Consider the following 24,304-nt stretch of genomic DNA (forward strand, 5'->3'; position numbering starts at 1 on the left):
CATTTGTCCACCAGTCAGTCTTCCACGCAGTCCACCCATGTCACCGAAATCGGCACTCCTCCAGCTCCTCCACCTCAGCCTCCTTCCCCCCAGTCTGCCCCCTCCCACCAAAATTTGGCATTTGAACCGGCATACTCTGAGGAACTGTTTTCTGGACCCTTCCCACAGTCACAAACCACTTGTCCTGCTGCTGCTGCTGCTGAGCTATTTTCCGATGCCCAGGTTTTACACCAGTCGCAGTCTGTGGGTGATGATGACATTATTCACGTAGTGGAAGAAGTGTGTAAAGAGGTGTTGGACGATGAGGAGACACAGTTGTCAGACAGTGGTGAAGTTGTTGTCAGGGCAGGAAGTCCGAGGGGGGAGCAGACTGAGGGATCGGAGAATGATGAGGTGACAGACCCAAGCTGGGTTGATAGGCCGGGTGAACACAGTGCTTCTGAGACGGAGGAGAGTCCTATAGCAGAACAGGTTGGAAGAGGCAGTGGTGGGGCCAGACGGAGAGGCAGGGCCAGAGCTGGTGCATCAGCGCCAAATGTTGCCCGTAGTCAAGCTCCCGTGGCGAGGGCTAGATTTTCAGAAGTCTGGAGGTTCTTTAAAGAAACACCGGATGACCGACGGACTGTGGTGTGCAACCTTTGCCAAACCAGGATCAGCAGGGGTTCCACCACTACTAGCTTAACTACCACCAGTATGCGCAGGCATCTGAATGCTAAACACCCCACTCAATGGCACCAAGCCCGTTCACCTCCGGCCGGGCACACCACTGCTCCTTCCCCTGTGTCATCTGCTAGTCAGCCCCCTGCCCAGGACCCCGGCCCAAACACCTCCCGTGTGAAAACCCCATCTTCGCCTCCACGATCCTCCACAGCATCCACCAGCGTTCAGCTCTCCATACCCCAGACGCTGGAGCGCAAAAGGAGGTATAGCGCAACCCACCCACACGCCCAAGCCCTCAACGTCCACATCTCCAAGTTGCTTAGCCTGGAGATGCTGCCCTATAGGCTGGTAGAGACCGAGGCCTTTCGAAACCTCATGGCGGCGGCCGCCCCTCGGTATTCGGTCCCCAGCCGCCACTACTATTCCCGATGTGCCGTCCCAGCCCTGCACAAGCACGTGTCAGAGAACATCCTCCGTGCCCTGACCAACGCCGTTTCTGACAAGGTCCACCTGACCACGGACACGTGGACGAGTGCTGCCGGGCAGGGCCACTATATATCGCTGACGGCACATTGGGTTAACTTGGTGGAGGCTGGGACCGAGTCTGACCCTGGGGCTGGTCATATACTGCCGACGCCGAGGATTGCGGGGCCTACCTCGGTCCAGGTCTCAAAGGCCTACTATGCCTCCTCCTCCTCTGAATTACCATCCGTGGGCATGGCGCCATCAGTCGGTAGCTCTAGGCACAGCAGCAGTGCCATCGCTAAGCGACAGCAGGCGGTGCTCAAACTGCTGAGCCTAGGCGATAAAAGGCACACCGCCCAAGAGTTATTACAGGGCATCACGGCGCAGACTGATCTGTGGCTGGCACCGCTGAACCTGAAGCCAGGCATGGTTGTGTGTGACAACGGCCGTAACCTGGTGGCAGCTCTGCAACTCGGCAGACTGACACATGTGCCATGCCTGGCCCATGTGTTAAATCTCATAGTTCAGCGTTTCCTCAAGACATACCCCAATCTGTCTGATTTGCTCACGAAGGTGCGCCGCATCTGTGCGCATTTCAGGAAGTCCAGCACAGATGCTGCCACTCTCAGGGCAGCGCAGCGCCGCGTCCAACTGCCCGCTCACCGACTGTTGTGCGATTTGCCCACGAGGTGGAATTCAACACTAACCATGTTATCCAGAGTTTACCAGCAGCGCAGAGCGATTGTAGACTGCCAGATGTCAACTTCCACCAGAACTGGTAGTCAGGTCAGTCAGCTTCCTCAAGTCTACAATGAGGAGTGGACGTGGATGTCTGATATCTGTCAGGTGCTGAGTAACTTTGAGGAGTCAACACAGATGGTCAGTGGTGATGCCGCCATCATCAGCCTCACCATCCCGCTGCTTGGCCTGTTGAAAAACTCTCTGGTCAGCATGAAGTCGGAAGCTTTGCGCTCGTCACAAGAGACGGGGGAAGAAGATTCCCTTGTTGATAGCCAAAGCACCCTTAGGTCTGTTTCTCAGCGCATATCGGAGGAGGTGGAGGAGGATGAGGAGGAAGAGGAGGAGAATGTTGGCGAGACAGAAGAGGGGACCATTGTTCAGTCCTGCACTGTTCAGCGTGTATGGGCAGAAGAAGAGGAGTTGGAGGAGGAGGAAATGGACAGTCAGGCCAGTGAGGGGAGTGAATTCTTGCGCGTTGGGACTCTGGCGCATATGGCAGATTTCATGCTAAGCTGCCTATCCCGTGACCCTCACGTTCAAAGAATTTATTCCAGCACCGATTACTGGGTATTCACTCTCCTGGACCCACGGTACAAGCAAAATCTTTCCACTCTCATCCCTGGAGAAGAAAAGAATGTGTGAAAATGCATGAATACCAGCAGGCCCTGGTGCACAAGCTGAAACAGTATTTCCCTTCTGACAGCGCTAGCGGCAGAGGGTGTACTTCTGCGGGACAAGTAGCGAGGGAGAGTAGGCGACCAGGCAGCTTGTCCAGCACTGGCAGGGGTACGCTTTACAAGGCCTTTGCCAGTTTTATGTCACCCCAGCAAGACACTGTCACCTGTCCCCAGTCTCGGCAGAGTAGGGCTGATCTTTACAGAAAGATGGTGAGGGAGTACGTAGCTGACCATACCATCGTCCTAAATGATCACACAGCTCCCTACAACTACTGGGTTTCAAAGCTGTACATGTGGCACGAACTGGCGCTGTACGCCTTGGAGGTTCTTGCCTGCCCTGCCGCTAGCGTCTTGTCCGAGCGGGTTTTCAGTGCAGCTGGTGGCATCATAACCGATAAGCGTACACGCCTGTCGACTGACAGCGCTGACAGGCTGACGCTTATCAAGATGAATAAAGCCTGGATTTCTCTGCATTTCCATTCTCCACCAGGTGAAAGAAGCTGAACCTGAATAATGTATGCACTCCTCCTCCTCATTGTCCTCCTTCTCCTCCTCTTTGTACACTAAAGCAGAGGAAACTGGCTATTTTTTTTGCCAGGGCCAACTGGCTCTGGCTATAGTACTCTATGTATTTAATTTTTCTGGAGGGCCAACTACCCTGTCCTCTGTTTTAAACAATTTTTGGGAGTGCCACATACAGGCACTAAATCTATTTAATTTTTCTGGAGGACCAGCTACCTGCTCCTCTGGTTTGAAAACTTTTTTGGACTGCCACATACAGGCACTCAATCTATGTAATTTTTCTGGAGGACCAGCTACCTGCTCCTCTGGTTTGAAAACTTTTTGGGACTGCCACATACAGGCACTCAATTTATTTAATCTTTTTGGAGGACCAGCTACCTGCTCCTCTGGTTTGAAAACTTTTTTGGACTGCCACTTACAGGCACTCAATCTATGTAATTTTTCTGGAGGACCAGCTACCTGCTCCTCTGGTTTGAAAACTTTTTTGGACTGCCACATACAGGCACTATCCAAATTAAATTGTCTCCATAGCAGCCTCCACACGTCGTCTTTTTAGCTGCCTTCACACGTTGTCTCCATTACTACCTCCACACGTCATCGCCATAGCTGCCTCCAAAAGTAGTCCATATAGCTGCCTCCATACATGGTACCCTTATCAAACGAGCTGTGTCAGGCAGAATTTTGGATTGTTTTCATGGCTTCCATGTTAACTTTGTCGCCACCCTGCTGTGTAATCCACAAAATATACTGGCAAACTTTTATCATTTACCGATATTATTTCAGCGCTTCTTGCGCATCTGTTTACATTCCCCTCACCCGCCAGAACCCAAACTTATAAGAACGCTACTACACTTGATCTTATACAAAATGTTCTTAGAAGTGCTGTTTGGGGAGTAGCCTAGAGACAGGGGCTTGGATTGGCGAAAGCTCGCCTGGCAGCGGAGCGCCAGCTCCATCCCAAGATCCAACTAACATAGTTTTAACTGCAGCACCTTTAATCTACTACTAGTTCACTGCCTCCATACATGGTCCCCTTATCAAACGAGCTGTGTCAGGCAGAATTTTGGGTTGTTTTCATGGCTTACACATCAAACTTGTTAACTTTGTCGCCACCCTGCTGTGTAATCCACAAAATATACTGGCAAACTTTTATCATTTACCAATATTATTTCAGCGCTTCTTGCGCATCTGTTTACATTCCCCTCACCCGCCATATCCTAAACTTATAAGAACGCTACTACACTTGATCTTATACAAAAGGTTCTTAGAAGTGCTGTTTGGGGAGTAGCCTAGAGACAGGGGCTTGGATTGGCGAAAGCTCGCCTGGCAGCGGAGCGCCAGCTCCATCCCAAGATCCAACTAACATAGTTTTAACTGCAGCACCTTTAATCTACTACTAGTTCACTGCCTCCATACATGGTCCCCTTATCAAACGAGCTGTGTCAGGCAGAATTTTGGGTTGTTTTCATGGCTTCCTCATCAAACTTGTTAACTTTGTCGCCACCCTGCTGTGTAATCCACAAAATATACTGGCAAACTTTTATCATTTACCGATATTATTTGAGCGCTTCTTGCTCACTTCCTTTGGTTCCTCTCTGCCACCCATTGGTTTTAAGCCTGAGTCCATTTGGGGTATGTTGCCAAGACACTCTCTAGCCTGCCGCTGCTGCCTCTGCATAGTCCCCTATAGTGTCAGGGTCAATTATTGGATGTTTTAGATGCTATCTAGCCTCATTTGGTCACTTTGTCATTGCCATGCTGTTGCCCATACTTTTGGCATAATGGTGCTTTTAAGCAGCCTCAGAGGCATCCATGCATGCTGCCCCTGCTGTTTCCTGTCCATTTCCGTGGTGTTTCCATCCTTTTCTGAGGTTCCCAGGTGCTTGGCCAAGCTTCCCTGTGCAGATCCTTGGTCCCCTTGAAAAATGCTCGAGTCTCCCATTGACTTCAATGGGGCTCGTTATTCAAGACGAGCACTCGAGCATCGGGAAAAGTTCATCTCGAATAACGAGTACCCGAGCATTTTAGAGCTCGCTCATGTCTATTAACAATAAATTATTAATTACAAACAAAACGGCATTTATATATCACTTAAAATTCAAAAAACATTTATCTTCTAAAAAGTATTGCACATATACCTAATTGTAATAATAATGTCTAAAGGGAATAATAGAGTTGCCAAGTGCTGGCTGTTTAACACTGTGATCAGCCCCTGCAGAGTCATGTGTCAAGGTCTGACCACACTGCCGGGGCTCCTTGCATCATATTGATCTAAACAGCAGCACCAATACTGTAATTGATTACACTACCATGCTACCATTCATAGAAGGGATTCCTTGCATCATAGATTGATATGATGCAATAAATCCCATTCCTGCAGATTGGTCAGCCTGTGACACATGACTCGTGACTGTGATAACGGGCTGATCATGCTATTTGTGAAACAGCCCTAAATATGATATTTATTTTTAAAGAGTTGCAGCTACTGGATATCTAATGCTTGCATGTTTAAAGGACATCTATCACCAGATCAAGGATTGTAAATCAAGCACACTGACATACTGCTGTGCGTCCCCTCTGGCAGGATCTGCTGTTCTTTTAGCTTCTTATGCCCTTGTTTTTAAGAAAAAAAGGCTTTAAAAATTATACAAAAGAGCCTAAAGGGGCTTAGGGCTCCATTAACTCCTATGGAGCCTGGAGCCCTCAGGCTCATTTGCATAATTTTAAAAACCTTTTTTGTAAAAACCTGGGCATACGAAGTTAAAAGAAGAGCAGATCCTGCCAGAGGGGACGCACAGCAGTATGTCAGTGTGCTTGGTTTACAATCCTTGATCTGGTGATAGATATCCTTTAAGGTTAGATATACAAATTGTTGGGATGCCTCAAGCTTTGTCCCTACTTGGTTTGATGACAATGAAGAACTCTTAATTCATGTATAATGTAAATCCCTATATTGAAGTACAAATAATTATTTGTGGTGTACGCTAAAGTCACCTTTTAGTCCTAACATAACAAGATGAATTCATCACTTGATTTATAGAAGAAAAACCTCAATTCCTCTTCAGTTTACTCTACATGTTTGGTGCAGATTGAAGAGTTAAACATGAAAAGCTCATTATACACCTACTGTGATTAGGAAAGAATTTTAACTTAATGAACAGACCGATTTGGCACTGCAAGTGTGATTTGGCAGGAAGTGTCCTCACCTTTGAGCCTATTAGCAGTGAGGCATGAAGAGAACTGGACTTTAATCATAGAAGATAATACACTAGTTGCTATGGTCACAGCTCTCCTGCAGTTAATCCTGATCATACACTTCTCACCTCTTACCCTCCTGAAAGACAGAAGTCACACAAACCCCACCAAGCAGGCTCTGGTGAAACAGCAGGATTAGGTACACAAGCTATGCCAATGTAAGGTTAAATTGAGACAAACATGTCCCCGCCATAACATAGCACGGCGGTGCCCCAGATAGGGCTCACCCCGCCCCTCTCCATAGCGATGTATGGTGCACGGCGACGTTTTCCGGGGAACGATAGGACATGTCGTATATTTCTCCCGGGTATGGTACTGTATGGTGCCGCACGTGTCCATACGGCGCCGTGCGCCCATTGCCGGCCTTTGGGGGACATATATCCAACGTATATACGTCCCCCAGCGGCTGTCTGAATGCAGCCTAACAATGTTAATGCTGTCTTTAGTAACTTCTTCTCTTTGTAGGTCCAGATCTTCCACCACGGTCGCTGAGATGGATGGAGTCATTCTTTGGAGATCTTCCTCTTTGGCTTCTATCTCCCTTGCAATCTGAATGCATCTATCTCAGTGGAGAAGGTGGATTTGGCTATTAACTCTCTGAGTAAGAGGCCAGGTCTTGATGGATAATGGGGCAAGTGATATAAAGATAACAGTACCCTCTTAATACCTCACCTACCTGATCTCTTCTCTATATACCACCCTATTTTAAATTCTGATGTCAAAATCCTTGCCACAAGGTTAAACAAGGTAATATTATCCCTGACACACCCGAACTACTTTAAACCCCTTCAGGTTATTTTCGTTCATTTTCCACTCACCACCTTCAAAAATTATATCGTTTTTTCATTTTTTCATGTCAGAGCTTATATTCTGCCTAACAAATTTTACTTCTCAGTGACATTGTGTATTATTCCAAGCCATGTACTAGGAAGCTGGAAAAAAATTCCAAATGTGGTGAAATAGGTGAAAAATGCATCGGCATCATTTTCTTGTGGGCTCAGGTTTTACTACTTTAACTGTGCGCTTCAAATAACACCTCTGCTTTATTCTTTGGTTCGGTATGATCACGGTGATACCAAATTTATATAGATTTTATTGTGTTTTAATTCACTTTCAAAAATGAAAGTAATTTGCCATTTGATTTGATGCATTATGAAGCAAACATACCTTGAGAATGCTGTAGCAACACAGTTGCAGAAAGATATTTTGTTCAATGCCTGAGCCAAGCTGAGAACTATTATAAAATTATGATAATGAGGCTCTGTCACGCCTGTGGCTGCCGTGGTGCTCTCCTCCTACCCTTATTATGCACCATTACAGCCTTGTCCTGCCCAGCATAAGCTGAGAAGTCATCGATGTGTTGTCACTGACAGTCAGAAGTAATCAATTGCTGCACCATCCCCCAACTGCTGTATATGAGTCATCCAGCTCAGGTTGATTAGTCCTGTCTGGACAGTTCAGGAAGCTCCTTGTATAATGAGTTTATCTAGGCTCTCAGCTTTCCTGAATTTTATAAAAAAAAATTTCAGCAAAACCACTCGGCTCAGGGATTAAACAAGATATGTTTCTGCATCAGTGTAGCTACAGCATTCACAAGGTATGTTTGCTTCATAATGCATAAAAACAAATTCTAGATTTCCTTTAAAACAATGTGTATGGCAAAAAAGAATTTGTTTTGCCAATCTTCTGATGCTAATAACTTTTTCATACTTCGGTGTACAGAGCTGTGTGTGGTGTCATTTTTTGCAAGATGAGCAAACGTTTTCAATGCTACCAATTAGAGGACTGCGACTTTTTGATCACTTTTTAGATTTTTTTATGTGATTTAAAATGGTGTAAAGTGGCGTTTTAGACATCTGGGCCCGTGAGCCCTTTGCATACACCCTTAGTAGCTCTGCGCCATACAAGAACAGCGCAGAGCGTGAAGAGGTTAACATACAGAAATTGTGTCTTAACAATCCAGCGGATGATGGCGTTTCTGACCCTGGCTTTGTCCTATTTCTGGATACTGACTCTGTTGAATCGTCTTACTTTTGAATCTGGGGTTTGCCCCAAGATTTATTGCTTAATATAAACTCCACTTTCACAAACGTAGAGCCAGGGTCAGAACTAACCTTGTCGTCTCTGATCCCCGCCTCTCACAAGGCTAAGGCTGCCCGCTATCACTCAATTTTGCTATTGCCATAGAGACCCTCTCCCAGCTATCTGCCATTTATCAGACATACATGGCCCCTTTGTCAAGAAAGTTTTCTTATTCATGGACAATACTCTAGTATATCTGCAGGATGCTGGTCACTCCCTTTTGTTCCTCTCTCTAAATTATCTCTCATTCTACCTATGCCCTTGTTTTTAAGAATAAAAAAGGCTTTAAACCCTTACCGACATTTGACGGGAGGTGCGTTCCTGCATCATACAGTACTATTACATCACGCTTCTGGCATCGGCTCCTGAACAAAGCCGGTAGCAGAAGCTGCAGGTGTAAGCTGTATGTTACAGCTGTTAGTTTCCTCCGATCACGGGCTTTAACCCCTTACATGTCGCGGGCATGTAAAGGTTCTTCGAAACTATATTGGATCCCATGCAGCGCTTACCGGGGGGTACCAGTGGCTCCGATGGCAGCCTCTGGTTCTGTCACTGGCCTGCCTCCTGTATTACACTGTTATATGTATAAGAGCTTGAACATGTTCAAGCCAACATGTAAAAGATTTTTTTTAAAGTTTAAAAAAAGTTTTAATAAAAAGAATTAAATAAAGTTAAAGTCCCCTAAACAAAAACATTCCCTATAATTGCATGATTTTAAAAATTTGGGGGGCATAAACAGCTAAAAGAGCATATCCTGTCAGAGATGGCACACACCAGTATGTGAGAGTACTTGGTTTACAACCCTTGATCCTGGTGGTAGATGTCCTTTAAGTGCATTGATAGGAGATCATTTTATAGGAAAGGCATTTTGCCTCAATTTAACCTCTCTCTCTACAAGTTCCCAAGGCTGGAGGGGGAATGGCGGCCGCAGTTATGTGCAAGTATGACTTGACTTCTTTATTGGTATAAACCCCATTCTTTGGCGAACATCCCTCTACACACTTTTGTGGTTCAAAGCGCCAGGCCCAGTACTCGGTCTAGGTAGCTACTCCTGATTCCCCTCTCTCCTAGGACTTCCCTATTGTTAAATCCCTCCAGGATGGACAGTATGGGGGCTAAATTTCTTGGCCAGCTTCCATCTCCAGACTCTGAGCTGACAAAGGTTTAGTTTACCTGCAATTGCTTCCTTCCACTACACAGTTACCCCATGCATTCTGGGCTCAGTTTGCCTCCTTCAGTCTGGCAGCAGAATTTACATCACTAAAAAAGCTACTTGTTACTCCATATCTCCCCAGACCTTTCACCCAGTCTTATACCATTGACAAGGCCTTCTAACGGTGAAAAGAGGACATTTTTAGACCTGTCAAATGAGGATTGAAAAGAAGTTGAATTATCCTTCTTTGACTGTGCAGTTTGCGCAAAGGATTTCCTAATTCAGACAATTTCTTCATCGGATTTACTGTATTTTTTAAAAACTGTACATGTTAAACCTGACCGAAGACCTAGAATTAAGGCCATCAGGCAATTAATCTTATTTTGGAGAAAAATCCAAAATGGTGATCATCTGAAGCAAAGTTTGTGAAAAAGTGTTTTAGGTATTAGAAATGGAGATTTATCAATTCGTCCATGCCAAAATACTGAAGTAATGTCCACCTGAAATGCTGTGGACTACATATATTAAGTGCTTTAAACCATTTTAAGGGTGCTGGCACACGTGGTGCTTTGAACGCGTTTTTGTACTGTTTTTAAGCAGTCGTCAAAAAACGTGCGCTTTTTTGACCAGTTTCAATTAAGATAATTGGTCAAACCTGTCAAAAACTGATGCATTTTTTTAAAAAACGCATGCGTTTGACAGACTGCTTAAAAACGGGTCAAAAACACATTTAAAACGCCACGTGTGCCATCACCCTTAGGCAGTCTTCTGAAAAGATGCATGCTCCCTCACCAGTCGTATATTGCACCAGATTAATCACCCAGCAATGGACACCCTTATTAATCTTAACCATTTTTAGTTATCAAAATTTGGGTTTTTGCAACAGCTATTTCAGTTTGATACATCTAATAACTGATGGACACAGTAATAGTTCAGGATTGAAATGAGGTTTATTGTACTTACAGAAAGTGTGCAATATGCATTAAAACAAAATTTGACAGGTGCAAAAGTTTGGGCACCCTTATTTGCTTGATATGAATACTGCTAACTACTTTTACTGATGCACTAAATTGGTTTGGTGACCTCATTGAGCTTTGAACTTCATAGCCAGGTGGAATCCAATCATGAGAAAAGGCATTTAAGGTGGCCACTTGCAAGTTGTTCTAGTTGAATGTCCTCTTAGGAGTGGCATCATGGGCTCCTCAAAACAACTCTCAAATGATCTGAAAACAAAGATTGTTCAACATACCGTATTTTTCGGACTATAAGGCGCACTAAAAATCCTTTGATTTTCTCAGAAATCAAAAGGTGCGCCGTATAGTCCAGTGCGCCTTACATATGAACCATACTTACAGACAACAGCTGCCTTAAATTGTGCACAGGTCTGCCACCTGCTGGTATTCACCCTTATAATCAGGTGTGCCTTATATATGAACCTAGACGTTTTAGCAGGCATTTATTGATGGTGCGCCTTATAGTCCGAAAAATACTGTAGTTGTTCAGGGGAAAGATACAAAAAGTTGTCTCAGATTTAATCTGTCAGTTTCCACTGTGAGAAAAATAGTAAGGAAATTGAAGAACACAGCAGTCCAAGAAAAACACTTGCTTCCCACTGTAAAATTAGGTGGAGGTTCCATCATACTTTGGGGCTGTGTAGCCAATGCCAGCACCAGGGAACTTGTTAAAGTTGAGGGTCGCATGGATTCCTCTCAGAATCCAGAGACTCTTGAGTATAATGTTAAGAATAAGTGATGAAGTTACGCCAGGGATGGATATTACAGCAAGACAATGATCCAAAACACTGCTCCAAATCTACCCAAGCATTCATGCAGAGAAACAATTACAATGTTCTGGAATGGCCATCCCAGTCCCCAGACGTGAATATCATTGAACATCTGTGGGATGATTTGAAGCAGGATGTCCATGTTCGGAGACCAAACTTAACTGGTATTGTTTTGTAAAGAGGAATGGTCAAAGATACCTTCATCCAGGAACTGGAGCTACAGGAAGCGACTAGAGGCAAAAGGAGGATCTACTAAATATTAATGTCACTTTTCTGTTGAGGTGCCCATACTTTTGCACCTGACAATTTTTTTTTTTAATGCACATTTTGTTAGTCAAATAAACCTCATTTCAATTCTGAAATATTACTGTGTCCATCAGTTATTACATACATGAAACTGAAATAGCTGTTGCAAAAACCCAAATTTTGATAACTAAAAATTAAGATTTAGAATCCTACCGGTAAATCAGTTTCCACTAGTCCACCATGACGGCCACCTGGAGGATGCCCTTTGACCTCTGTGGGAACAGGAAGGAGAGAGGTTAAAAGTCCCCTCCCAGCATCCTCCCACCAGTGTCTACCAAATAACCACACCTAGAATGGATGCCACTGTATTTATTAGTATGTTAAGTCACGCACCTGAATACAACAAAACAATAATATTAGGGAGGGAATAAATAGGCCGTCATGGTGGACTAGTGGAAACTGATTTACCGGTAGGATTCTAAATCTTAATTTCCACCACGTCCCCCATGACGGCCACCTGGAGACTTATCAAATGAGATGATAAGCTAGGGTGGGATAACTGATTGAAGCACCTTCCTTCCGAAGGCCAAATCTTTATTTTTAGGAATGTCCAATCTGTAATGTTTAATGAATGTATTTTGGGAAGCCCAAGTTGCTGCCCTGCAGATTTGGTCTAGCGTAGCGTAGAGTGGAGTGGGCCTTTATGTTCGATGGAACTGGCTTGTTCTGTAGGCTATAGCACTTTGAGATTGCCATCTTGAGCCATCTAGCAATCGTGACCTTAGATGCCTTTTTTCCCTTGTTGGGCCCCTGGAATTGAATGAAGAGGTTATTATCTACTCGCCATTCCTCGGTGGATTGAAGGTATTTTAGTACCATGCACCTTACATCAAGAGTATGCCATTCAGCCTCCCTGGAGGATGTCGGATTATTGCAAAAGGATGGTAGGATAATTTCCTGGTTTCTGTGGAAATCCGAGACCACCTTTGGAAGAAAAGCAGAGTCAAGAGTTATTATAATTCTGTCATCTAAAATCTTTAAGTAAGGCTCTTGTATAGAGATGGCTTGGAGCTCTCCTAGTCTTCGGGCTGAGGTTATAGCTATCAGAAAAACTGTTTTTAAAGTCAGGTTTCTGATATCAATATTTTCTATTGGTTCGAATGGACCTTTAGTTAAGGCATTGAGAACCAAAGTAAGACCTGAGGACGGATCCTAGAAGAGGCGGTTATAAATCTTTTTACCCACCTATTGTCCATAAGGCAGCAGTCATGAAAGGCACCAAGGGCAGACACCTGCACTTTTAAAGTGCTTGTGGAGAGACCCTTTTCTAATCCAGCTTGCAGGAACTCCAACACCTGAAAGATATTAGGGTTATCTTGTGATGGAGGTTTATCCCCACAAAAAGATACACATTTTTTCCATATTTTATGATATATGGCAAATGTCACTGGTTTTCTACTCGCCTGTAAAGTGTTCACCACCTTTGATGAAAGACCCTTCCTTAACAGGAGTTCCCTTTCAGGATCCATGCCGATAGGTCGAAGTAGCTCGGCCTTGGATGAAGAACTGGGCCTTGGAATAGGAGATCGTTCTCCGGAGGAAGTAGGATGGGTTCCTGAAGAGCCATGGATCTCAGAAGAGGGTACCAACTCTTCTTCCTCCAGTTCGGGCAGATTAGTATTACCCTGGCCTTGTCCAGGTAGATCTTGCGTAGTACCCTTGAAATCAGGGGAATTGGGGGAAAGGCATATGCTAGTGGCTGGTCCCAAGTATGGCTGAATGCGTCCAGAGTCGAGAATGGTTCTCTTGTGTCTAGAGAATAAAAAAGGTTGCACTTTGTATTCTCTCTTGAGGCAAACAGATCTATGAGTGGATGCCCCCATAAGGTGATCAGATGGTCGTAAATCTCCTGCTTTAGGCACCATTCGTTCGGTAAGAGTGTTTTTCTGCTCAGGAAGTCGGCTGTTAGATTCTCTCTTCCACGAAGATGGGTCGCAGAGAGAGATTGGCAATTGTCCTATGCCCATTTGAAGATTTTCTGTGATAGGGCCAGTAACTCCGGAGACCTGGTTCCCCCTTGTCTCCTCAGATATGATACAGTGGTGGTGTTGTCGGATAATATCAGGAGGTGTGAATTCTTTAGATGAGACCTGTGGGATCTCAGAGTTTCCCAAACCGCACGTAATTCTCTGAAGTTGGAGGATTTGGCACGGATTTCCTGAGTCCATTGACCCTGTACCAGTTGATCTTGAAAACAAGCGCCCCAACCTGACTTGCTTGCATCCGTCTGGATGGTAATCAAGGGTTGTTGGATCCATGGGACGCCCCTTCCTAAGTTCCTTGTATCTAGCCACCACAGAAGATCTCGTCTGACGCTCAGCGGGATCTGGTCCCTTTTTTCTAAGCCTCTTGGTGATCTGTCCCAGGATGAAAGGATCCAGCTTTGGAGAGATCTGGAATGGTTTTGGCACCATGATACTGCTGGGATACTGGCTGTCATTTGTCCTAAAAGCTTCATCGCTGTCCATATTGAAACGTATGTTTTTTTCCTGAATGATAATACGAGGTGTCTGATGTTGTCCTTCTTGTCCTGCGGAAGAGAAGAGATTTGACGACATGAGTCTAAGATTACTCCCAAGAATTTTATCTGGGTAAGGGGGGAAAGACTTGACTTCTGAAAGTTGCCGATCCACCCCAGACTTGTGAGTGTAGAAATCGTGAAATCCCGAGACCTGACTAGGTCTAAGCTGGTATTGGCTATAATCAGGAAGTCGTCTAGGTAGGGAACGACAGACACATCCTGATTTCTTAAGAAAGCCACCACCTCTATCATCAGTTTGGAAAATACCCTGGGAGCGGAAGATATTCCGAAGGGTAGTGCACAAAACTGAAAGTGGTGAGTTACCCCTTCCAAGGAAAGAACAGAGAATCTTAAATATTTCTGAGAGGAAGGGTGGATAGGAACGTGATAATAGGCGTCCTTTAAGTCTATGGTGCACATACAGGAGTTTTGGTGGATGAGGGGTATAGCAGATCTTACCGACTCCATCTTGAAGCGTCTGTATATTATGAAGCGATTTAATCCTCTCAAGTTTATTATGAGACGGTTCGATCCGTTGGGCTTTTTCACTGTGAACAGAGGGGAGTAGAAACCTTGTTCCTCTTGATTGAGCGGAACTCTCAGGATGGCCCCCAGTTGTAGCAGGTTCTGGACCTCCTGCCAGATGGTGACCTGTGTAGAAGGAGATGATGAAGATGGACAGAAGTATCTTTGTGGGGGAAGACAGGAGAATTCTATTCTGTAACCATTTTTTACAATGTCTCTTGCCCAGAGATTTGGTGTTATCTTCTCCCACTGAGAAGTATAAAACTTGAGTCTTCCCCCAACCCTGGCGTCACTGCTTCTTACTTTTGGATGGGTTACTATTTGAGGAGAACAAGAAACCACGACCTCTGCCTCCCTTGGGATAGCTCCAACGGCCTTGTTTGCCCTTCCCTCTGTAGCTCTCCCTTTGGTCCTTGGGGCCACGAAACAATTTTCTTTTGGTGTCGGGACGATTTTCCGGAAACCCCATCTTCTTGTCGGCAGCTTTCTCGAGAATGGCATCGAGGTCCGGGCCGAAGACGAACTCGCCTGAAAAGGGGATTCCACACAATTTTGTTTTAGAACGCATGTCTCCTCCCCATTGCTTTAGCCAAAGCACTCTCCTTGATGCGTTGGATAGGGCCCCTTCTTTAGCTGAAAATCGGATGGACTCCGCCGAGGCATCAGCTAGAAAGGCTGTTGCTAATTTAAGGAGAGGAATATTCTCTAGGATAACTTCTCTGGGAGTATGGTCTTTAACGTGGTTTTCCAGCTCCTTCAGCCAGAAGAGTAATGTTCTGGCTACCGAGGTAGCCGTCAGGTTAGTCTTCAGATTTAGCATAGATGTATCCCATGCTTTCCTGAGTAGTGCCTCGGATTTACGATCCATAGGGTCCTGTAGTTGCCCCGCATCTTCAAATGGTAAATCCATCTTCTTGGATACCTTGGAGACTTGTACGTCCACTTTAGGACATGCGTCCCAGATCTTCGAATCATTAGGTTCGAACAGAAGTCGTTTCTTGAAGTTTTTGGAGACCGTTATTTTCTTTTCAGGTTCTTGCCATTCTGCCGTAATCAGATCTTTCAATGTATCATTGACAGGAAAGACCCTTCGCTTCTTAGTCTTCCAAAGAGATCCTCTTCGACTGATCTAGGAGGGACTATATCTTCAATATTTAGAGTATCCCTTACTGCTTTGAGTAGTCTTCCCATTTCTTCAATAGGAAACAGATACCTGGCTTCCGATTCTTGTAAATCAGAATGCGTTACTTCTGAATCTCTATAAGAACATGACGGAGATTCAGAAACATCTGAATCCGATGCCGGAGTGGCTAAATCTGGATCCATACGGGCTCTTTTAGGGGAGGGACCCTGAGGAGCCTGAGAGGTTGAGGCGAGAGATACAAATTTTTCTTCAATAAACTCCTTAATCTCATCCATAAAGGAAGTTTTTTCGTTTCTCAATAATTTATCTATGCAAGATTTACATATCAGTTTCTTATGCGTATCTGGTAACTTGCTAATGCACATATTACATCTTCTGCTCTGAACATCAGACGATTTTGATCTCGCCACTTTGCCCCCTTTCTCCTGCTTCTCCTCCTTGCCTTTCCCCTTTCCAGCAGATTCCTCCTGGAAGGGAAGGAGGAGAATTTGTTGCAGGAGACCATAAAAGACACAAATATATACACATGTAACATGTGGAGGACACCTCCAGCGCACTTACAAGTACCAGCGGGTGGAGAGAGCCTGCATCTGCCTCTTCAGACATGGCTGTGACGACAGGGAGAAAAAACACACGGCTGCACGAGAGTCCAGAACAAACCTTGATCTTAGACCTCAGATCAACGTGTACCCGCAAAAACCTGACTTAAATACCTTCTAGGGGAGCCCATCCCCCTGTTGAAGGCTGCAGCCGGCGCTCATGCTCCGGGACCCGGCATCGGAGCGTCACTTCCGGTCGCGCCGGAAGTCGTCATTTGCCTCCGCGCGACACACCGGGATTTCTGATTTAAGGCGCACGGAGCGCCACTGCTCTCCTTTAGGCGCCGCTGCCAGCGGGACGAGCGGTGCTTACCAGGCCGGACGGGGATGACCAGGGAGGGCCGGAGCCGCCCGTGGACCCGACCTGCGTGGCTTGGTCGAGGACCGCACGACGGTTAGCGTTTGCGTCCCCCCTTACACCTGGATGATGCAAGGAGAGATCTTCTCTCCATCCTGACCCTGTGGGAACAGGAAGAACACTGGTGGGAGGATGCTGGGAGGGGACTTTTAACCTCTCTCCTTTCATGTTCCCGCAGAGGTCAAAGGGCATCCTCCAGGTGGCCGTCATGGGGGACGTGGTGGAAATTAAGATTAAAAGGGGTGCCCAAACTTTTTCATATGACTGTATCTCCCCACAACTTCCACATAGCTGTACAGGTACAAGATTCTCCCACTAGGTACAGAGTTTCAGAAGCCAGGTACTCTAGACCACCTTACAGTGGACACTGGTTTCCCTAGATGACCTGTAATCCTACAAATGAAGATATAATATGATACATGTGATGGGGGAAGAGGAACCCTTGGTTTGTATGTTATTTTGGTTATTGTACATTTTCTCTTTATTATGTGCAGCAACTATTCCGCCATGTTAGATAATGGGATAGTACAATATGTGCCTTTACTACCTGTAGACATGATTTGCATTTGAGACACTTTATCCATGCAATGCCATTTTTGTTCTTTATTTTAAAGTATGTTTTTGTAAGTGCAACTTCAATAAATCTTGAATTGTTTTGGTTATAAATTGGGTCACATTATAGTGTAGCCTAGATAAGCATTATAAAAGGCTGCTGTTGTGATAGGGAAATCAAAGGAAGAACTGTTGATGGTAACCAAGGTAGTAGACCAAGTTGTCCAGTATGACATCAATGAATATGTTCTACAGAGGCATGTTAACATTACAAAGTTTTATTAGTCAAAGTTCAAAAACAAGCACTTTAGCAGGTACATAAGAGGGGGAAAAAAAAAAATAGAAAAAAAATATAGTAAAAACATCTGGTTATCGTCGTTTTTGGAAAATGTTTCCTCGTCCCATTCCACGTCCTCTGCCTCTTGCTGCCACTGAAATATTCAAGATATGCAAATTAATATGAGAAGCATCAAAAATGCAGTACCATTTGTGCTGTAAGTACAATATAAGTAGAAGATGAAAATCCCATAAAAATTATTCAAAAGGTACAAATTAGTTAAAGTTTCATTCTTCTGCTTCACAACTGGTACAGGTGACCATTTTCCCAGACAACCTAAATGCATAACAGCAGTGGGAAGATTTTTGAAAAAAGATTTTACTTTTTTCTTTACTGTATGCATCCCAATTTGTGGGTAAAACATTAGCAAAAATGAAATTGTAGGTCTCAACATGGATCACCGTGTTCACATTATTCCAACAACCGTATAACTGACCTTGGGCTTTAAGAATGGCCGCTTTCCCTCGTCCAGCTCCCGAGCCTTGATTTTTATTCTTCATGCTCTTTAACATTGGAGCATTTTTTAACATGTCGGGAAGGATGAGAAAACGGATTTTGCTTCCTCTAATGTAGACTTGCTCAAGCTGTGCTACTCTGCCATCTCTGTAAGTCACAGTAATGTTTGACATCTGAAAAAAAGAACATGGATGACGTCAATTATAAATAACCACATTTACTCAAATTCACATTGTAAAAATGCAATTTGAACACACCATGCGGAGACCAGAGTAGAACAAGAGCAGCCTTCACAGATTTGAATGTAACCCGACAGAAACATGTGTATTTTAGAGTATACTGATAGAATGCACCAAAAGCCATCAGTGCCTAAAAATCTGTTACCTTTGGTCTCAAAGCTTTTAGGAAACAATATAATTTAGTTTACTGCTATTATGGATTCCAGCATTTACTTGATTACTTTGTGTTCCATGTACTTGATGAGCAAGAAAGGTTTGAGTTTAACATTAAGAAACGGTTAAGATTTTTTGCTCATAGAAGTCTATGGAGAATAAATAAAGATTCTTATTATGGAGAGCAAAAGCAGACATGGTACTGCAGCTTTTCCTAAAGAAGACAGACAAACATTCCAATTTGCTTTAGCCCTCTTGCACATGAATCTGAGTTTTGGAAGTGTGCCATCAGATGTTTCAATGGGCAACATATCGCCATTCACTTCTACAGGTTCATTTACAACGTCTTTAAATTCCATTGCCACATGAGCCGACTACTCAAGGTGCAAAACAGTAGAGCAGGTACCCGTGTCTTAGGCAGTCTTTAAGTTGTCACGTTGGACCATTGTTTGCGTCCTGTGAAACTGCGCTCATATGTGGATAGGGTTACATATAGTATACACAAACAACTAGAAATCATAAGATTTAGAATACAGACTAACAAAATAATGGTGCTTTTCACAGATTTAATTCCAACCACTCAGGCACCATGACCACATTATGTTAAGCAGGTATCACAGTCTACTTACATATTAGCATCGAAATATGTGGTGTGTGTATGGCCTTATAAATGAACCATTCGAATCCAAAAAAAAAAAAAACAACACATGGGTGTAACAGCACCCTATGGTTTGGTTCCTGAGGCTTGCAGAACAGCTGTGGAATTACTGCCAGGTAAATTCTGCAGCCAGTGCACGGTGAGTGCAGATAACTTTAGATAAGCACTTGCAAACAAAAACCAGAATGCAGCAAAAGTTTTTTTTTCCCCTTTAGCATGCAAATCATATGTACTTTACTCCATCTAGTGGTGAAGAGCAATACTAAAGCAGATATCTAAGCAGCCAAGATAAACCCCTTAAAGAGGTACAAGTTCAATGGTCTGCCTTAAAGGGGTATTACAGCAATCAACATAATTTATAAATGGGTCCTTAAAATATAAGCTAATATGTAATGAGTTGTTATTTAGAATTTTGTTCCTGTTAGCAGAAAAATGCTGATGACAGACTAATGAAGAATTAAAATGCTTCTGGCCCTTTAATTTCCTCCACGCGGTCCGTTGCTGAGCATACACAGGACAGAAGATGGCATTGTGTCCCAGTCTTCATGACCTTTGAACCAACTGGAATGACTAAACAGATACAAACCTCTTAATTCCGACGCAGAATATATGATCGGTCTGACGAGTATCCTGGCAGAAGTTAAAGAGAACCCGTCAGGCAAAATAACCCCCCTAAACTAAATATATTTTCATAAACTGCCATTAGAGAGCATTGCCTCTATCCTTTCATTGTCCCTCTACATGCCTGTAAACCTAAGCAATGAGGTCCTGTAAACCATTAGCATATTCAAGCTGTCCAGCTTATTCATGAGTGGGAGGCACAGCCACACCCCCAGTGCTTGACTGACAGCTGCTCCATGTGCTTGCTGATGGCTACACCCCCTGCAGCCTGTATGTGAAAGATACAACAGCTCCAGGCTGCAGCCATGTTATAACAGAACATGTCAGGTACATGTGTAGCTGATGTCTGTGTCTGTGTATTAGGAGGATGCAGCCTGTCAGCAGATGCAGCACACACACTAGCAATGCTTTACTATACATTACACACAGACATGAGCAGGGGGAGGAGTAACAGGGGTGACATCACTGCCTCTGACCATGTGACCAGCCTCATTTACATAATAAAGAATAGATGATTTTATAATGATTTATGTATGAATTGAATAGATAAAGGCTGGGATGGATCCTTGTGAGATGCTCCAACAGGTAGAGGTGACAGAAATAGTGACAGACCTGATGACAGGTGTCCTTTAAAGAAGGGGTGCATTAACATGGACAGGTGCACATGCATGGCATACAGCTAAGCCTCCCCCTCTGCATAGATCACACCGCACAGTCATTCTTACAGCAAAAGATGGAGAAAGCTCTTTGTGCAGGCACGAAGCGGCAAGCAGAACTCAAAGGGCCACATTTATAATGGCAAAATGCGACTTCCCTGCCTAACCGACAAATTGGGCAGAGAAGCGGCGGTGCTGTTCCATGCAGTGTGTAGGAGCATGGCGTTGCTGCCCTGCACCTGCCCATTCCTTGTAACTTGCGCCCATTCAAGCTCAGGCTATGGCGTAGAAGCCCCAGCAGCGCAGCACATCACTGTGCATGCAAGGTGCAAAAACATATACTGCCGCAGTTAGTGCCAGAGTATGATAAAAGTGCCCCAAAGTCTTACAATATGTGGTGTGCACAATGATTTGCTAATTTTTCATGCTTTGAATGCAAGTTTTCTAGCATGATATAATTGCCCCACTATATCTTTGTAAATTATGAGGTTGTTTCAATCACAGCACTTGTACTCAAATGATCCTCTGAACACAAATCGAAGATGCACCATAAAGTGACAAGATTCACAGGTATTAAAAAGAATCTGTCTCCAGATTTTCACTTATAAACCTAATAGCAGGTTCCCATACCACTGACCTGTGTTCACACTGTTTTCAGCTTAAAAAAAAATGGTTTTTATCCACAAAAAATAATGTATGCAAGCCTACATGCCTGAAGGAACAGAGTCTCAAGGGCGCTCTCTATTCACACCCGGTGGCGTTTCTCTCACCTCATGTCTGTTCTTCAACCCTTCCTCCTGCAGAGCTGAGGACGACTTGTCAGCCCAAGGGAGTAGGGAATAGCCAGCAGACGTGAGCTGAGAGACACTGCCTTACATGAATAATACACACCTTAGGGATTTGCTGCCCCTTATGGCAGTATGCCATGTAGGCTTACAAACTTCATTTTAGGGAAAGGAACTATACATTTTTTTTAGCTTTAAACTGTGTGGGCACATGTTAGTATAGTGCTGTGGGAAAGTGTTACTAGGCATATTAGTGAATCTCTTGACAGGTTCACTTTAATATGCCACTATTGGGAGTCTGGCTGCTAGGACTCCAGTTACAGTGAATTTGAGAGACATAGAAATCAATGAAGTGCATTGACCTCAACTATCACACTTATTCCTTCTCATGCGGAAAGGGAATGAATGTCTTAAGGATTATGTCCTTTCAATAGAAACACATGTAATAAATCACTACTATACATACAATAGCAGATTAACCCGTTCACGACACGCAGGTGCATGGAAAGGGGTCAAGCGCTGAGCCCTCTCCATAGCCGGTAAGTCTTTGCTGCATATTGCAGCAAAAGCTTACCGGTAACACCTGCAATCGGTGCCAGCACCGATCGTGGGCGTTTTCTCGCTGATCGCCGCTGGCAAAGCTGCCGCCGGCTTCAAAAAGCTGGCGGCGCATAGGCACCGCCATCTTTTCGAGTATCGCTGCTCCCCATGACTTCATCGGGGAGCGGCGATCCGTCACCATGGTAGCCTCGGGTCTTCGTGCGTTAACCCATGCATCAGCACATTGTAATATATGAGGAGTAAAATCCCCATATACTGCCATACTGTAGTATGGCAGTATATGATAGGATCGTACAGACAACCTAGGGTTAGAGTACCCTAGGGAGTCTGAAAAACAGTAAAAATAAAAAAAGTTTAAAAAAAATTATAATAAAAAAACCTAAAAACTGAAATCACCCCCTTTCCCTAGAACTGATATAAACATAAATAAACAGTAAAAATCCTAAACACATTAGGTATCGCCGCGTCCGAAAATGCACGATCAAAATATGATAACGTTTTATCCCGGAAAATTGCGCCCAAAGTAAAAAATGGCACTTTTTTGTCATTTAAAAAAAATAAATAAAAATTCGATGAAAAGCGATCACAAGGTCGAACAGTCCTAAAATTGATAACATTGTAAACGTCATCAAAATCCGCAAAAGTGTCACCACCCACAGCTCTGTATACCAAAGTATAAAAAAGTTATTAGTGCCAGAAGATGGCAAAATCCCCCCAAAAATTTTTGTACAGGAGGTTTCAATTTTTTTTAAATGTATGAAAACATTATAAAACCTATATAAATTTGGTATCCCCGTAATCGCACCGACCCAAAGAATAAAGTAGACATGTCATTTGGGGCGCACAGTGAAATCCGTAAGATCCAAGCCCACAAGAAACTGCGTTTTTTTAACCAATTTCACTGCATTTGGAATTTTTTTTCCCGCTTCCCAGTACACTGCATGGAATAATAAATACCATCTCTATGAAGTGTAATTTGTTACACAGAAAACAAGTTATCACACAGCTCTGGACATGGAAAAATAAAAAAAAGTTATGGGTTTTTGATCATGGGGAGTGAAAAACGAAAATACAAAAAAGGGCCAGGTCCTGAAAGGGTTAAAGGGGTGATCCAAGATGAGTAATATTAACACCATAGGCTAGTACCAGCACATATGTTTTAAATCAGATTGTACAAATCTTTCAAAGAACACACGTCGCGTTTACCACATGCATTTAAAAATGCATTGGAATAGCTAAAGAGTGATTTGCCTAATTGAACAGCTGTTAACACATGTGTTTACAAAACACAGCCATTAACGCATGTGTTAACATCATGGTTAATGCAAGTGTTAACATTTGCGTTTTCTAAACGCAAGTGTTAACAGCTGTTTAATTAGGCAAATCTCCCTTCAGCTGTTGCATGCGACGTTTGACTGCACCCACAAGCTAACCCAGCATGTTCATCTCCTACCAATAAGAACTATGATCTAGCTGACATTTTCAAACTGAACCCCATCTGTACGACAATGGTGAGAACAAAGGAGCAGAAGCACCATGTTTAGGATCTATTTATACCCATGGTCAGCAAAATTACATTAATCCTAAACCTATATTCACATGGTGCAGACATTTCACAGCAAAAGTTATCAGTCTAAGGTTTCTGGAAAGTGTATGGTACATTGTGCAGACATGACCACACTGTAAATATGCCTGAGTAAGCAAAGCTCCTTATGTGGAGCAAACGCCAGTCCCTGGAGACATGCATCATAACTACCAGCTGGGCAGCCTGCAATATCTACATAGAGGCTCTCTTTGCTGAAGAAAAAAAATAATAATCTACCCCCAAAAATCAATTACATTTAAATTAGACATTTTTTTCCTTCAGTTGTATTGATTTAGGCAGTACACACAAGAACCTTGTAAGATTTCACTGTGGATTTGAAGATGGTGCCAAGAGAAGCAGCGTGTACATAGCCACTGGGCATGGCCATTAATAACATTGCCTGCTCCATGATGGAGGGCACATGCCTCACCTGGCAGTTCATGTTGTCCTCCGCCTCGATCAGCTTCCCTCTGTACACCTCGCCGGTATTGGTCTCACAGGTGACGATATGGCCCTCGGCCTCGTGCAGGACTTTGATGGGTACACCGATAGACATGGTCGGTTATCAAGGGATCTGACCTGGAATAAAGCACATTCATTCATTCATACGCAGGACCATCTCCTCCCCTCCCCACCCTACCCTACCCTACACCTGCCACATTACATTACACAGGGAACAAGCCACAGGCCGCCCGCTGCTACTCACTGCTTCCAGCTCTGGGGTGCTGCACACAATACACGCTCCGCAACTCGTGCAGAATCTCTTCTACGATCTAATGGCGTCCCGCCTGCCCCACAATGCACAGCGAACAGGAAGAAGAGCAACGCCGGCACTGCTTACTTCCGCAGTAACAAAGAAAACGCCGCGAGAAACAAGAGCACGACTCAAAGGTTCCAGCTTATTAACCTG

General features: G+C 44.1%; 1 protein-coding gene across 1 annotated transcript; it reads right to left on the reverse strand.

Moving 5' to 3' along the window:
* Window positions 1–17,605: 17,605 nt before the first annotated feature.
* Window positions 17,606–24,272, reverse strand: SNRPD3 (small nuclear ribonucleoprotein D3 polypeptide). Its single transcript, XM_072145457.1, has 4 exons — window positions 24,101–24,272; window positions 23,825–23,973; window positions 18,117–18,309; window positions 17,606–17,774 (listed from the first exon to the last, which is right to left on the reverse strand). The coding sequence occupies exons 2-4, from the start codon at window positions 23,948–23,950 to the stop codon at window positions 17,713–17,715; spliced, it is 381 nt and encodes a 126-aa protein (XP_072001558.1). The 5' UTR covers window positions 23,951–23,973; window positions 24,101–24,272; the 3' UTR covers window positions 17,606–17,712.
* Window positions 24,273–24,304: the final 32 nt, after the last annotated feature.

This window comes from Engystomops pustulosus, chromosome 1 (genome assembly GCF_040894005.1).
Source record: "Engystomops pustulosus chromosome 1, aEngPut4.maternal, whole genome shotgun sequence".
Classification (NCBI taxonomy): domain Eukaryota; kingdom Metazoa; phylum Chordata; class Amphibia; order Anura; family Leptodactylidae; genus Engystomops; species Engystomops pustulosus.